Here is a 16,542-nt window from a genome sequence, read left to right on the forward strand (position 1 = left end):
CTCCCAAATACAAACGAATCATTCAATTGACGGTTGTCCGTGGGGGGAGTTGCTGTGCGCAAATTGTCTGCGTCGCTCGCCTACAAAAACTCTGTGGAGTCCTGTAGCTCAGTGGTTAGAGCACTCGCTTTGCAAGTGAGAGACCTGAGTTCAATTCCAGGCAGAGGGCGAAACCTTGGGCAAGTTTCCTCACTCCACACAGAGCCTAATAATAATACCTCCAAAAACAATAATAAATTGGTCATTTTCAATCTACGACTGTTTGTGGGACATTTCTGTGCGCAATTGGCTGCCGCGTTCGCCCACAAATATACAGTGTGTTCTGTGAAGCGCTTTGGGACGTCCTCTCGACGTGAAAAGCGCTATATCAAATGCCAGGATTATTATTATGATAAACACTACAGCTGTAATAAATGCTGACAAGCGTTTTATCCAAGACACGGTAAGTGGGTGTGTGCAGTGTTATGCATTATGGTAAAGAAAGATTGTGCAACAGAGGGTAAAATAAAGAAAACAAGCCCATCCTTTCATTTCCAGAGCACTGAGATGAGTACTGATTTGCAGAGAGCTTTCAATTGGTGAGTATCAACGTCAGTCAAGGGCTTGCTTCCTCTGGAATAAGCTAACAGTGAGCTGACTAACTTACTGCTGACTGCTCACAGTCCTACTCACTGTTAGGATCGTGATTGATAAGAAGAACCACAGCAATCATCTGGTCAAGGTAAGCAACCCAAGGCTCCCAGCCCCAGGTCCCCACTCACCCACTCACCCACTCACTCACACCCTCACACTGAGATCTGCAGATTAATTAACACCTTCTCCACATTAACATTCTCAAAACCAAACCAGTCTTTGTGTTTTCTTTGATGGGGCAATGATAAATTAGAGCCAAGGGTGCTCAGGGTTGGTTGTACATTCTTCCAGGATGAAGGGCAGATGATGTGCAATTGAATTGGAAAGTCTTGAGAAGTTCTTGAGAGGTAAGAGTGGGGTTAAAAAAAAGGGAGAGAGGTTTGTGACAGTGTGAACCCAAATGCCAGTGGTTAATTACTGTACCGCAAAGTACAGTAAAGTTGTGTTGTTGTCTACTCGCTGTAGCGTTGGTTTATTGTTCAGACCAAGGTTGAGCTTGTTTGTAAATGCAATGATTATTATTATTATAACAGCATTAAAAACATCGCTGATTGCCTGACAATTCTTTGCTCACAGTTATTTACTGGCACAGAGGCCAAACCTCAGTTCCTTATTCTATTTTTCGCCCTCTCCCCCCAATTGTTATCAGATTTTATAATAATAATAATAATAATAATCCTTGCATTTGATATAGCGCTTTTCACGTCGGGAGGACGTCCCAAAGCGCTTCACAGAATATACTGTAACGTGAATTGACTGTATATTTGTGGGCGAACGCGGCTGCCAATTGCGCACAGCAAATATACATTGAAAATGACCAATTTATTATTGGTTTTGGAGGGATTATTATTAGGCTCTGTGTGGAGTAAGGAAACTTGCCCAGGGTTTGGCCCTGACCTGCCGGGGATTGAATTCAGGTCTCTGACTTGCAAAGCGAGTGCTCTAACCACTGAGCTACAGGACTCCACCTTTATGGTTTTAAATTGAATCCCCTCCTCAAAAACAAACACACACATGAGCGTTGGTGTTGGCGTTGGTTGAAGCTATGAGAGGGGGGAATGTGTTCATTTTTTTGTGTTCTTTGTTTCATGTTCTTTTCTGTCTGTGTTTTTCTTGATTCTTTCAGTCTCGGATTTGTTTCGTTTGCACAAATAATGAACTTGAATACTGACCTCTGCCACAAAAACATACCTCCATAATGCAGATGGTGACATTTCACATGCCAAAAGTTTTGTTCAAACAAGCATGTTTCCCCCAATCCCACATAAACGTGTCAGAAACATATACCATACAGTGAAAAAAAAGTCTGACTCATCACCATCTTCACACTTCTGTGGGTTTCAAAGTAACAGTTAGGGCATTTTTTTGATTTAACTCCATTAAGTTGTACAATTATTAAGTTATAAAATACTTTGCAACAGGCACCTAATTGCCATCTGCGTACCATAAAGATCTATAAACTACTGTTATGCAAATAATGATACAATTGCTGACTCCATGGAATATTTGAATCTTATGCTGCTTGCACTAATATTGTACCTTTCATGCTGGAAGGATGTCTTAAAGTGCTTCACCTGTATACTGCAAAGTGTAGTGACTGTGATAGCGTCAGCGAACACTCCAGTCAATTTTCATGCAAACAATGTCCCACAAGCAGCAATGCAGAGTCGTGCAACACTGAGTGCCGTGTGTCTGTAATCTGTAGTAAAAGGGATATTTCAGTAAAAGTTAATGAAATGACCAACTTTCACAGGTTGCCCCAAATGGCTACATTCACTTATGGGGTCGGAAGTGAAGCTCAATAGTTTCACATCATCCATCGACAAATACAAGTAGTGGTGTCATTTCCAGGGATGTTGCAAGTTAACAAAGATATGTCAGAGTCAGCTAATGTGTTCTAAGAGGAGAAATTGAGCCAGAGTAGGACAATGTTCACTTCGGATCAGACTAATGTGGGTGAAATTGTTGTAATTCAGCGACAGAACAACGCTATTCTTATTTCTAGAATAATATTGTTATTGTGTTTGTTATTTTTTCACAAAGCAACATTGCACGTGGTTTCAAAAAGTTACAAATTCCAAGGTATTTGGGTAATTGGAGCACATTACTGTACACATCTTCTCAAAACAAGACGAAGGCTGGATTCTTGTGGTCCTTATTTTGCAATGCCCGGACCTTTTTCTTGTTTTCAGAAGATGTACACAGTAATTTGTTTCTCCTTAAGAAACTGCCACGTAATAATAATAATAATAATAATAATAACCCTCGCATTTGATATAGCGCTTTTCACATCTTCGAGACGTTTCAAAGCGCTTCACAGAATATGCTGTAAAGTGAATTGACTGTATATTTTGTGGGCGAAATGCGGCAGCCAATTGCGCACAGCAGCGTCCCACAAACAGTCGTGTATTGAAGTGACCAAATTATAAATTTTTTTTTGTTGAGGGATTATTATCAGGCGTGTGGAATAAGGAAACTTGCCCAAGGTTTCGTCCTGCCGGGAATCGAACCCAAGTCTCTCACTTGCAAGGCGATTGCTCTACCCACTGAGCTACAGGACTCGTAATGCCGTTACACAAGCTAACACTTTCAGTAAGTGTCAAGGGTCAGGAAATCCACACTGTGTGAGTATCCCTCTTGTTAATCGATTGGTGGATCACTTTCCGGGGGGAATAATTCCTTCAAAAAAAGTGATCTGGTCGCTCAATCCACGACTCTTTGTGGGACACTGCTGTGCGCAATTGGCTGCCACATTTCTCCCATAAAAAATACACAGTCACTACACTTTACAGTGTATCCTGTGAAGCGCTGTGAGACATCTCGAAGACGTGATAAGGCGCTGTATCAAATGCAAGGATTGTTATTATGAATATTATTAAGAGAAGAATTGTTAGTGAACATTCCTGGAGATTTATATTGCATAAGTAATTAATACAAACTGGTTAAAAGGTGTCTGGTACAGTAATACCAAAAAACCTAGTAATTTGGGACTTTAGAACAATCCTGGGGAAGAAGTAAAATAATAATAATCCTTGCGTTTGATAGAGCGTCTTATAACATCTTCGAGACGTCTGAAAGCGCTTCACAAGATACATTATAAAGTGAAGTCGATGAAACGCGGCACCCAATTGCACACAGCGATATCCCAAACCATCGTGGATTGAGTGACCACTTCTTTTTAAAAGGATTATTATCCCCGGAAAGCAATCTGCCAATCGACTAACAACCTTTATAATTATTCTCATTATATTAAAATGACCCTCAGTGGCATATTTAGACTAAACCACTCACTAATCAGTGCTTATTGTGTCCATTTGTTGGAGCGTCACTGAAAATTGACGTAAGGAGCACAATTTGCACAGAAAGGGTCCTGCAATCTTGTGAACGCTTTGCATGTTTGTCTCCAGGATGTTGAGACAAACTTAGGTGGTTAAATTTACAGGTGACAAGAAGTTGGTGGGCAACTGTGAGATCAGAGGAGGCAATGGAGCTTTATAGGGTATAACTGGCAAATTACTTTCATGGCAGACAAATGTAAAGTCCTGCGTCCAGGAAGTAAAACATAGAAGGTGGATGGATGGGATAGAACACATCAAAGGGCGGCAGTAAACAAGACAAACCGGTTGCCCGTCAGTGCCAACACAGTTACGTTCAGTTCATGTTTATGCACTGTGATTTGCAGCTACTACACACAATTCAGGTCACGGGAGTTTTAAACAGGATTAAACCCGGAACAATAGCTTCAGATGCGTCAAGGCAACAGAACAAGAGGGGCAAAGGTTCAGGGTCTTGAAGAGTGTCCTTGTGACACATACCAGGACGTATTTCCTTGTCACGAGGTTATTGACTGGTACAAGTTAGCAGGAAGGTTGTTGGAAGGGAGTTCACTTCCTGTATTTAGAAAAGCTTCTTTTACACTCTTTAGTTTCATTATTCTTTTTCTCTGTGTTTTCGTTTTCCTCCTTTTACTGCTTAATAATGGAGCTCTTAATTAAAAAAATCATCCTTGCGTGTGCATTTCCCCCACGTTTCGTCACTTAACTTTATAATGTATCCTGTGAAGCGCTTTGAGACGTCTCGAAGACGTGATAAGTGGCTGTATCAAATACAAGGATTATTATTATGGTGGTGGGGTGGGTGGTAGGGGGGAATATTCAGAAAGGATGAGATCAAATACGCCAAAGAGCCTTCTTCATCCCAACCTTTTGTGAAGTCTGCTTTGGGTGATTTCAAAGTAATATAAAGAGATGAACGAATCTCCTGGGACTTCAACTTCCTCAAAACTGACACGTTCTACCAAACAACGTTTTGTGCAGTTGAGTTTCTTTTCGCTAGATATAAGATTTATTTCCGAATTCGAAAGAAACATCTCTCGCTAGGTTCATGGGTCACGCATCTGAAAACAGCTTCCTTGAAAAGTATTGAGATTTTTGAGAGAACAACCGACAAAGAGTTAGATTTTGTCTGTAAAGAACACTCTTGCTTTAAACTTTCACCTTCATAGAATATACAGGACATCTCGCCGGCAATATTGATGGGTGTTATTTCACTTTGAGAAGTACTTTGTCATTGTGCATTGCACTGTTTGTCCTGTGAAGAGTTTCGAGACATCTTCCCAACGTGAAAGTTGCAATAAGAAATGCAAGGATTGTTTTATTTTGCTTTATAGTCTCAAGATTAAGGGTCAGCCTTTTCGAACTGAGTTGAGGAAACATTTCTTCACTCAGAGGGTAGTGAATGTAGATACTCAGTCCTTGAACATATTCAAGACTGAGGTTGATAGATTTCTAAAGGATAGAGGGATTAAGGGATATGGGGATAGGGCGGGTAAATGGAATCAGGTTAGAAGATCAGCCATGATCTTATTGAATGGCGGGACAGGCTCGAGGGGCTGAATGGCCTACTCCTGCTCCTACGCCTTATGGTCTTATGGTCTAATTCCCAGTGATCAGTGAGTCAGGGAATAAGACTCCCCTCGTAAACCAAAAGTGTTGTTGTGAAGCCATCAGTAGAAAACGAAAATCTCTGTCAGACAGTGGAGATTCCCAAAACTATTACAAAAGATGACATCCTTGAATTCGGATCTTCTAAAAAATACAAGTGTAATTAAATGAAATTCGAAATATATTGGGTGTACAAAGGTCTGAAATATAATTGACTTATATTCATTTTTTTCTCAGTTGATTGAACCGAATCAGAATGAAATACTGGACAATAGTACTGTCAGTGCTAGTCCACCTCCTGGCTAAAGCCAGCTCATATCCCCTGGATGAACCTGAGGATGGAGGCAAACACTGGGTAGTCATCGTTGCCGGATCCAGTGGCTGGTACAACTACAGGCATCAGGTATGGAATAGGTTAGAGTTAAGTGACTTGACGTGACTTCATTGCTTCTAATTCCATCCTGGCTCCTCAATTGTCACTGTCTGCTGCTATGGACGTGAGCACTGATAGGATCCAGTCTGATGTTCTCCATTGCTTTTCCCCCCCACTACAGATGTTGGGTTACTTCATCTGCAATATCCTAGCTCACGTCTTTTTCCTTTGTTGAATTTCAGGATAACACACCCTGCAGTCTTCAAGCACAACTCCTCTAATTATGGAGCACTTGAGAATATCAACAGAGGCTTGTCTGTTTCCATCACCTACACATTCATGTTATATTTCCCTCTTTTGATTCTCGTTTTACTTGTTTTATAATAATAATCCTTACATTTGATAATAATAATCCTTACATTTGATATAGTGCTTTATTACATCTTTGAGACGTCTCAAAGAGCTTCACAGTATATACTGTAAAGTGAATTGACTGTATATTTTGTGGGTGAAACACGGCAGACAGTTGCGCACAGCAGCGTCCCATAACAGGTTGTGGAATTGAATGATCAAATTATTATTATTTTTTAAGTGCGTTTTATTTTCTAGTCCTATGTCCTACCTTCATCCTCCCCAGATATCTGTCCGTGGCTCCAGCCTTTGCTCTTCTCAAGTCGTTACTGCTATTGTATTGATCCTGAACATGCGGCTGTTGGGTCTCACACCGAAGGTTTGCTTTCCCAACAGGCAGATGCTTGCCATGCCTACCAGATCGTGCATGACAATGGCATTCCAGACGAACAGATCATCCTCATGATGTATGACGACCTGGCCTTTAATGAGGAGTAAGTATAATGATCGATCATATGGTCGTTTTGGAAAAGAAAACAACAGATACGTTGTAAAGTGGATTGACTATGTATTTTCTGGGCCAAATGTCTGTATGGACATCCAGCAGGAGATACAATACAACACAAATTACATGTGTTCAGCGCCTTTCACGTTGGGAGGATATCCCAAGGTGCTGGACAGTCAGCGATTTGGACCCAAGCTGGGGTCGGGATCAGGGAGGTGGAGGGCAGGGAGGTTAGGAGGTTGGCTGAAGGCTCAGTTGAAGAGGAAGGTTTTGAGATGTGCCTTAAAGGAGGCAAGGGAGGGAGTGAGGTGAAGGGACTGTGGGATTGAGTTGCATAGGGTGGGGGCAGAAAGGTTGAAGGCATTTGATGTTGAAAGGAACCAGGTGTTGCCCTCTATTTTTCCCCTAATAATAATAATAATAATCCTTGCATTTGAACATGATCAGGCGCTATATAAAATGCAAGGATTATTTTTTTTTAAACATTGGATATAAAAATACAACAACAACAACTTGGATTTATATAGCGCTCTCCACGCCGGAGGGCATCTCAGAGCGCTTCACAATAACGGATCCTGGGGCCGAGCCGGGGGGAGGGGGAGGGAGGTGATCAAAGGCGCGGTTGGGAAAAAAGGTCTTCAGCCGAGACCTGAAAATAGGACGAGAGGGGGCGAGGAAAAGGGAGTGAGGAATGGAGTTCCAGAGCCTCAGGGCATAGTGGCTGAAGGCACGGCCACCGAGGGTGGAGCGGAGGACTCAGGGGACGAGGAGGAGGCCAGACCCGGAGGAACGAAGGCAACAGGCACTGTTTTGAGGAGAGAGGAGGTCAGAGAGGTCGAGGGGTGCAGAGGAGTGGAGGGATTTGAAGACAAGGGTGAGGATAGTCATTAATCAGCTTGTAGTCATTAATCAGCTTGTATATCAATTTGTCTCGTTTGCTAGGAATCCCACGAAGGGCATTATTATTAACAAGCCCAATGGATCGGATGTGTACGCAGGCGTTATCAAGGATTATACAGGAGCGGTAAACCTCACATTGTACCATGGAGACACATTTCATTCTGTGTAGAAAGTTAACTCATGCCCTCGATACATTCATCTTGTCGGGTCGCAGCAAGATAAAACTCTCTGAGACGCCACCCTGCGTAGAGAGCGCTATATAATTGCAAGTTGTTGTTTTTGATACAGAAAATGATTGGCCACAGTGAACAAATACGTTAGAACTCTCTATGTGTCGTCTGTTTCAGACAGAAAGAATTTGTATTTTTGCAGCAGCGTATTATGTCACCATCTCAGGGCTTTATCTTCAGTGCGATCGAGTGCGGTGGCTGTTTTCTTAGGCAACCTAACGGTTTTACCAAGTTAAAAGAAAAGAGGCAAATAAGGTTAGTCAGCGAAAGATCAGTCAAGAATTGACCTTGAATTGCACAATAGCAGTGAGGAATTTAGAAGCTGCTGATTCTATAGCGTGTTTGTATCAACAACAACAACTTAGATGTAGATGTTCAAGAATAATGTTTGATTCAAATCTTTTTTCCCAGCCATTTGTTGATGACTTGAGCCATCTGTTTGGAAGTGTGTGCTCACTCCTCACCGACCCCTGTTTTTTCTTTCTTTTCCCCACTTGCTTCCCCGGACCTCGTGTTCTGTGTCACTCTTGTGTCCCTCTGCGGGCCACATCATTCCCACACTGATCACAAGATAAGTTTGGAAGATGAAGGTCTTTGATCCCATTTGATCCAAACATTTCAGAAAATCGACCCACAACCATCCCTTTACTGCATCCAAGCTTAAGTGAATGCAACATCTTGGGTTCAAATTGCTCTTCCTGATAACGATCTAGTGTCTCCTGAAGTTGCCCGGCAGATCTTTTAACCTCTGACCCATTTTCCTCATCCCTTGGTGTACCTGACAGGAGTATTCAAGGTTTATATGATAAATCCCATTACCATCTAGTATAACGCCATAAAGTCCCTTCAAGAAACGTCTCTTTTCAAGGCAGAAGAGCCCTTGCGCATCTAATTGTTCCTTATAGCTTATTCCCGTAACATTTGGGATCATCCTGTCGTTCTCTGCACTCGAGGAAATGGACAACTCACCTAGGGTATGTCGAGGAGAACTCTCTTAAGTCACTGTAGAGCTACTTATTCCCCTATATTTTAGAATTTAAAAAAAAAAATGGTATGTTTAATGGTGCTTTATGCCTGAATTAGCTTACGGTCTTACAATCTTTTATTTTTTTTATATTCAAAGAACGTCACCCCACAGAATTTCTTAGCTGTTCTCAAGGGAGATGCAAAAGCCGTACGGGGCATTGGAACTGGAAAAGTACTTAAAAGGTGAAAACCGTAACAACTTAAACGGTGTTAAAATTAAAAAGTTTAATGACGTGGACTGACTTGATAATGTCTCAGTGAAATGGGGCCAACGATGTAAGATAGTTGCCTGCTCACAATTGGGGAGATAGATATTAAACGGGACGGTACAATTGACTCTATTTATAAGCTCTGCCATCTTTAGACTCCAGAAAAAATTATCCTTCCTTTTTTCCAATCTAAAAGGGAAGTCTGCTACACTTTTGAACCTGGTTGTTAATATTAAATCAGCTGATGTTCAGGATGTCAAGGTTTAAATTGTTCGGGCTTGCCATTGTATGACTCAGAAGTTTTATTTTGGCAGTGGACCCAAGGATCATGTGTTTGTTTATTTCGCTGATCATGGAGCTGATGGACTGCTTGCATTTCCCAACGATGATGTGAGTAATTTTACCAGAACTAAATCCATGGTCCCTGTCAATGAACCTTTTGGTCAAACAGGAATAACATTCACTTAGGGTCATACAGTTGTAGAGCTTCACGGTGTTTGAGCTTTGCTCACTGCGGTTCATTAGGCAAAAATATAACAAAACTAACGCTGCTTAATCGGGTGAATTAAATTAATATTGTGATATTTGAGGCAATGACTTGAAATCTTTTAAACGTTTGCTGGTAATTCAATTTCATTTTGTGTTTATATAAATATATATTTTATATATAAAAACACAAAATATACATATCATGGATCTAAATTTCTACATAATAAATATATATAAATTCTGCAGATTTCTAGATCAGGCTTCTGTCAATTATATTTCCACTTCACTATTGTAACACCGTCAGAAGGACTAAACATTTTTTTTTCTTCCCTTTCAGCTTCAAGTTGCTGACCTGCAGGATGCCATCAAGTACATGCATGAGAATAAGAGATATGGAAAGGTATTGCTGTTTGTATTGTAGCTTTATCCGGAGCAGATCATTTTAAGACGGTGTGTGTGTGTGTGTGTGTGTGTGGGTGGGGGGTGGTTCTTGTCAAAAGAGTTGATCTCTGATGGGTGACCTTATTTATAAGCTATAAGTTTGATTTGGGAAGCACAGAATGCACTGCGAGAGCAATGGCAAGTGAATTTCATCGATTGGGAGAAAATAAGCGGGACATATTTGAGGCCCTTGTGATATTTAACACATTGGATGGGCGAGGAGCAGATTTCAGAAAGGAAGAAATCTTCAGGAATAACTCCCTCCCTTCCCTCTGCCCCCACCCAACCCCACCCTCACCCCTGGTCTAAAAACAGCATCGGCCGATGTGTCACCCGCATCACAAAAGTGGCCCTGTCAGGTGTTTTGTCGCCTGCGCTTCCTGCAGGTACGAAAACGGTGATAACTTGCTGCACTCACTAGTGACAGGAAATCCATCTCTGCAGTTCAATCACCACATCTAAGGAAAACCCAAGTCATGTCAAGTTTCAGATCGAGGAGGATTTCAGCAAAAGTGTAGCGACTTGCAGGCAAAATGCAACCATGAGGTTTTGAGACTCTTTCAAAAAGTGACTTGAGAGCGAGCAAGAGAGAATTGAAACAGTCGGATAAAATTTACTTCTGCTTTGGTCACGCGTTGCTCAAGTGTGCAGATGACCAGCATCTTGCTGAGACAGTTCTATTTGATCAATCAGATAAGTAAAGGCCTCAGTTTAATGTCTTATTTGAAGGACTTCAATGCAGCCCTCCTCCCCCAATTACTGCACTGGAATCAAAGCCGAGAGCATGAGCTCAAAGTCCTTGACCAACCAGCGATTTGGACTCTTGAGCCAGAGGAGAGTTTGCTACCAGCTGAGCCGGGCTGACATGTAAATGGAGGTGCAATCTGTAGAGAAGTTTTTCCTATCACCATTGTTACTTAAAGTTAAGTTCTCTCCCTCCCACAGCTCATTCAAGGTCTGTCTCAAGACTTAACTCTTTGTCTGCGCCTTCTCCTCCCCATACCTCCTAGATTCCCACCCTCAGATCGGGCGCTAAGCCATTCGTGACAAGCACTTTGGTACATCACAACATTACGTTGCCCTGTGTGAAGGGGGCTGTATAAGTACAAATGTTGCTGTTGTCCTCCTGACCTGAAAGGCACAATATTGAAGTTAATTTGTACTGATTTTAAATTACTATGTTGTACACTAATAAATAGAGTGACAGATGTCTCGGATGTTAAGGATCATTCTATGGAGATTCTCTGCGTGGTGCAGATGAGATTAAATGACTTAGCAAATGCTTTGCGTTCACAGATGGTGTTTTACATTGAGGCTTGCGAGTCTGGCTCCATGATGGTCGACTTGCCGGACAATATTAACGGTAGGACAGAGCCCTTGTAGAACTAAATGTTTGTGTTAAATTAGCTGCTCAGTGTTGGTATTATAATAATAAATAATAACGCTGCATTTGGTAGAGAGCCTTATCACGTCGTCGAGACGTCTCAAGGCACTTTGCAAGATTTTGCAAGTCTAAACCTTTTTTGTTGCACTGTGTTGATGCATCCCTTAAAGTATTGTTCTGGGTTTACTTTGTTTCAGTTCCATTTAATATCTTACAAACCTCTAATAATGTCCTCTCTGACACCTCTCCTTTCAAGATTGAAGAGCCTTAACTTGTCTTAATTGTTGCTCATAGCGTGTGAGTTGCATTCAGAATAAATACAGGTAGATTTCACTCTGTTTCACTGGTTTCAAATAGATACTGATTGAATTGCTGTTCTTTTTTTGCTTATAGTATTTGCCACTACAGCTGCCAATCCAGAGGAATCGTCCTATGCGTGTTACTACGATAAGCTGAGAGATACCTATTTGGGCGATGTGTACAGTGTTGTTTGGATGGAGGACTCTGATGAGGTATACGGGAATATTTATTCTTCAAAATAATGTCCGATAATAATAATAATAATCTTTGCATCATAAGATATAGCGCCTTATCACACTGTTGAGACGCCTCAAAGCGCTTCACAGAATATACTGTAAAGTGAATTGACTGTACATTTTTAAGGCAAAACACAGCTGCCGATTGCGCACAGCAGTGTCCCACAAACAGTCGGGAATTGAGTGACCATTTTTTTTTGGCACCTGGTAATCGATTCGCCAATCGACTAACAACCTAACTAGGTAAACAGAGGCGTGTGGAGTAAAGAACCTTGCCTAAGGTTCCATCCTGCCCGGGAATCAAACCCAGGTCTTCTCGCTTGCGAGGTGAGCGTGTGAGCTGGTACCCTATGGGATCGAATACATTATATACACTACGAGAATGAAGATATTAATCCTTGCATTTAATAATTATATTGAAGATATTGAAGAACCTGTCATTCTCGCTTTGCAGGAAGACTTGGCCAAGGAGACTCTACATCAACAATTCAGAATTGTAAAGCAGCACACCAATACAAGCCACGTACAGGAGTACGGGAATCTGGTGAGCATTTAACTGTGCATTGAGTCACGTTGCCTCTGTTTAGTAAGCTAGGCTTCAGGGAGTATGTTATCGCGTGTATTGCAGCATCAGAGGACAAGAGATAATGGAGACCGTCCCACATTTCCATCAATCTGTTCTTTAATTCTATTAACTGTCAGATGGAGAGGAAAGCAATAATAATATTAGTGATAGTCCTTGCATTTGGCATAGCGCCTTTCACATCGGGAGGACATCTCAAGATTCTTCACAGAACTTACCTTAACATGTAGTGATTTGTATTTTGTTGATGAATACCTAGCCGTGGGAGTGGGGGGTGGGTGGGGGAGAGATGGCCATAACCTGGGATGATCCCTGTGTTTGAGCGTAAGAAATGCAGGCCACAAAATGTCCTGACTGAGCCATTGAAAGTGTTGTGACGCACACATCAGCTCATAGAGACGTTGTTTGTTGTTCTTATTATTTGTGTTTGGAATATTATTTGTAAGCAATTTGCTCATGGAGTTTTTCCCCTCTCTTTCTTCCCCCACCCTCTCCCCTAACCCCCCCAACGCCCCCGACCCCCCCCCACCCCCATCCCTTGCACCCTCCGCTCCCCCATCCCGCTCCATCTCCTGCAGACAATCTCCCACATGAAAGTGATGAGGTTTCAGGGCAAAAGAAAACACCATCCCCTCACACCACAAGCTCCGCTAAACATTGTGGACGCTGTTCCGAGCCCAGATGCTACTCTTTCCATTCTGAAACAGAAGCTGATGTCGACAAACAGCATTGAGAAAAGTGACAAGCTCCTGAATGAGATCAACGCACATCTGCAGGTGAGCTGTCGTGTGCAGCAAGTGTGCGATCCGTGTCCTATGCAGCGAATAGAATAAAGTCCCAACGGAATAGTCAGCCCGGAGTAAAGCAGTGGATGACAAATCCTCAGTCAATCACACACATGTTCTTTTGACATCCTGGGTGTATGATACCTTTGCACGTAACCAGTTTGGGATTGTGTTCTGTTTGCAGGCCAAACACTTAATTGAGGAGTCGATGAAGAAGATTGTGAACAAGCTCACCAATTCAGAGCAGTGGACGTCCCACATTCTGAACTCCCGCAATCGAATTCGAGCTCACGGCTGTTACCAGGCTGCAAACTATCACTTCAAAACCCGCTGTTTCAACTGGCACTCACCCTTGGTAACGACAACGAGAACAACTTGCACTTACATAGCGCCCGTCAAGCAGGGTAGCCTTTCAGAGCGCTTAACGATGTCAGAGCCTGACTCTGAGCCGGTGCGGGGGTGGGGGTGGGGGTGTGAGGGGATGGGTGAGAGGCGGCTGTAAGAGGTTTTCAGGCGTGACTTGAAAAAGGGGAGAGAGGGGGCAAAGCGGAGGGATTGAGGGAGAGCGTTCCAGAGTTTGGAGCCACGTTAAAATCCACTTTTAGATGAATAGCAATAAACCCTTGCGCCTTTTGCGTCAGGAGGACTTCTCAAAGTGCATCGCAGGATAGTAATAATAACATGATATAACAATATATATAAAAACACAAAAGTCGGTCACTCAATCCACGACTTTCTGTGGGACGCTGCCGTGCGTAATTGGCTGCTGCGTTTCGCCCACAAAATACACAGTCAATTCATTTTACAGTGTATTCTGTGAAGCGCACGAGACGTTTCGAAGATGTGATAAGGCGCTGTATCAAATGAAAGGGTTATTATTATATTCTTTGCATTTGGTGTAACAACTTGTCACATCGTCGAGGTGCCTCAAAGCACTTCACATGATGTCCCGTAAAATGGTGTGACTGTGTGTATTTTGCAGGTGAAGGGTAGACTGTAAAGTGTCGTGACTGTGCGTTATATGCAAACAAAACGGCCAATATTCTTACAGTGGTGTCTCACAAACAGCCTTGACGTGAACAACTTTCACAAGAACTAAACAAGACTGGTATTGATATGCAATCTCGCCTCTGGTACTTACATGTTTTTTTAAAAAGACAAAACAAAACAGCAAATCAACTATATTTTGTTGAATATGACCAAGGGGGAATTTGCAGCGTTGTCCCATATTACATAACACAAATTTCTTCCCTCCCAATCTTTGACATGAGATGTTACTCCAGAGTTTATCCAATTGCATTTGCACTGAAAGTTTTCAGATACCTGAGTTCAAAATTGAAGTCTTCTATAGCGAACGCCTCTTCGAACCTGTCCGTCTGCTCCAGCCTGTGGTGGGAATTAAAGCTGTTGAGTTAATGAAACTGCCAATGCACTTCTTGTTAAATTTTCTAAATCAATTTCTANTTTTTTTTCAAACCAAAGTACGAATATGCACTGCGACAACTCTACATTCTGGTCAACCTTTGTGAAATAGAGTTCCCCATGGACAGGTAATGTCTGCCAGAGCGATTCAATCACAATTTACATGTATATTGCTCCTTTCTTAAGGAAGGATGTCTCAGAGCGCTTTATCAAAACTCCTCATTGTTTTGAACACCTTTGATTAAATCTCCCCTTAACCTTCTCTGCTCTAAGGAGAACACAAGAAGGTGCACAACAAATACGTGGGACCGGGAGGGGACAAAGTAGGGTGGGAGTTTGGGTTTCTTTTTACATCCACCGCCAACAAAACCTGAGGTGGAAATAGCTCATCCAGTACGTGCAAGTCTATGGTTTTAAGCCTCTCTCACCGTAGCACCACTGAATAGAGATGTCACTTGTACCAAGCCACCAGTCATAGTAAGTCTTTCTTGTGTTTTGAGTGAAATTAGTCACGTTTCGGTGTTGTGCACAAAGCAGTCATTTCCCTGAATGACCGGGTTCCCCCTTCATTCCATTTATTAATAATAAACATTTCATACAGTGGCTCGTCATGTTGAAACTCTCACAGTTTGTTTCTTTGCAGGCAATATTTACCCATTTCCAACCCCCCCCCCCTTTGAAAAACATTGCTTCCGATAATCTTTGACAGAGAGTTTCACAGACTTTTATGAAAGTGAACACAAGTCTTATTTGAATGATGGCCAGTTCCAGTATATAGAGCTTTCTGTACGTTACAGAAACAAAAGCAACTTGCATTTATATAGCGCCCTTCACACGGGGGTAGGGTCTGGGAGCACTTGTATTACAGCCATGTATGTGAACTGATTACATTACTGTGGTTCCTTTGCAGGATCTTTCAAGCCATGGATGAAGTGTGCCTAGCAAGGAGTTAAAGCACTGAATTGCACTGTTTTGTTTCGTGAAGACAAGTCACTTAATCGCGTGAAATAAAAGTTCCAAATATATTGGCTAAACTAGGATTCAATACTTATCTTTGCCGCGGGATGAATTGTTTTTTTTTTGGAAAAGTAATTTGCTGTATTTTAATATCCTTCTAAAGTGAGAACAATTAGATTTTTTTAAAAAATATTTTGATGCAAAAATTGAATGTGCTTCGAACAGTGTGTTTAACTTGCCCTACTCGCGCACACAAAGTAACTTGCTCCTTCTGGAACCTGCACTTTTTTAAATTAAGCCTAAGATTTATTTCCTGCAAGTGTGCAAGTCTATGTGTAATTGGATGTAAACAGGGCAGGGAACGGGCAAATCACTGCTAAAATGCCGTGACATGCGCAGCTGTGAACATTATATAACCGCTTTATCACGGACTCATATGTTCAATTTGAAAAGAAATAAATACAATCATTTCTGGAAAAAAAAATGCGTATTGTTCTTATAGCAGTGTTTGGAAATAGCTTACAGATGTGCAAATCTAGGAGTGAAATGGGTGTGTGAAATTCAGCTGTGAGATAACGTGTGAACGTTCAAGGAACAAGGTGTAGAAGGTGTTTCCCTTCCTCAGGCTCCTCTCAGATGCCCTCAGAGATGCATTCAATGCACAAGATCACAGAAGAGGTTCAGATATAGAAGGCCCTTTGGGTCATTTGATCTCATCCTTCCAGAATAACAGGCCTTCCCATTACAACAATAATTTGCATTTATACATCGCCCT

The 16,542-nt window shown here is 41.9% G+C and overlaps 1 protein-coding gene across 2 annotated transcripts; it reads left to right on the top strand.

Annotated features, from left to right (window-relative positions):
- Nucleotides 1-573: 573 nt before the first annotated feature.
- Nucleotides 574-16,251, top strand: lgmn (legumain). Of its 2 annotated transcripts, none has more exon segments than NM_001293004.1 (14): nucleotides 574-721; nucleotides 5,814-5,979; nucleotides 6,697-6,794; nucleotides 7,748-7,829; nucleotides 9,059-9,144; nucleotides 9,485-9,560; nucleotides 9,997-10,059; nucleotides 11,397-11,463; nucleotides 11,878-11,996; nucleotides 12,475-12,564; nucleotides 13,182-13,379; nucleotides 13,573-13,743; nucleotides 14,871-14,938; nucleotides 15,721-16,240. In NM_001293004.1, coding segments are annotated over 13 exon segments (1,308 nt in total). In that variant the 5' UTR covers nucleotides 574-721; nucleotides 5,814-5,832; the 3' UTR covers nucleotides 15,764-16,240.
- Nucleotides 16,252-16,542: the final 291 nt, after the last annotated feature.

The sequence above is a fragment of the Callorhinchus milii genome, unplaced genomic scaffold (assembly GCF_018977255.1).
Source record: "Callorhinchus milii isolate IMCB2004 unplaced genomic scaffold, IMCB_Cmil_1.0 Scaffold9, whole genome shotgun sequence".
Classification (NCBI taxonomy): domain Eukaryota; kingdom Metazoa; phylum Chordata; class Chondrichthyes; order Chimaeriformes; family Callorhinchidae; genus Callorhinchus; species Callorhinchus milii.

What these genes read in the sequence shown, in the direction of transcription:
- lgmn (XM_007903856.2), top strand. Translation starts at nt 5,833, where the DNA reads ATGAAATACTGGACAATAGTACTGTCAGTGCTAGTCCACCTCCTGGCT. An exon ending in GACCTGGCCTTTAATGAGGA is followed by an intron (nt 6,795 to 7,747) that starts GTAAGTATAATG and finishes CTCGTTTGCTAG; the next exon opens with GAATCCCACGAAGGGCATTA. An exon ending in TTGCATTTCCCAACGATGAT is followed by an intron (nt 9,561 to 9,996) that starts GTGAGTAATTTT and finishes CTTCCCTTTCAG; the next exon opens with CTTCAAGTTGCTGACCTGCA.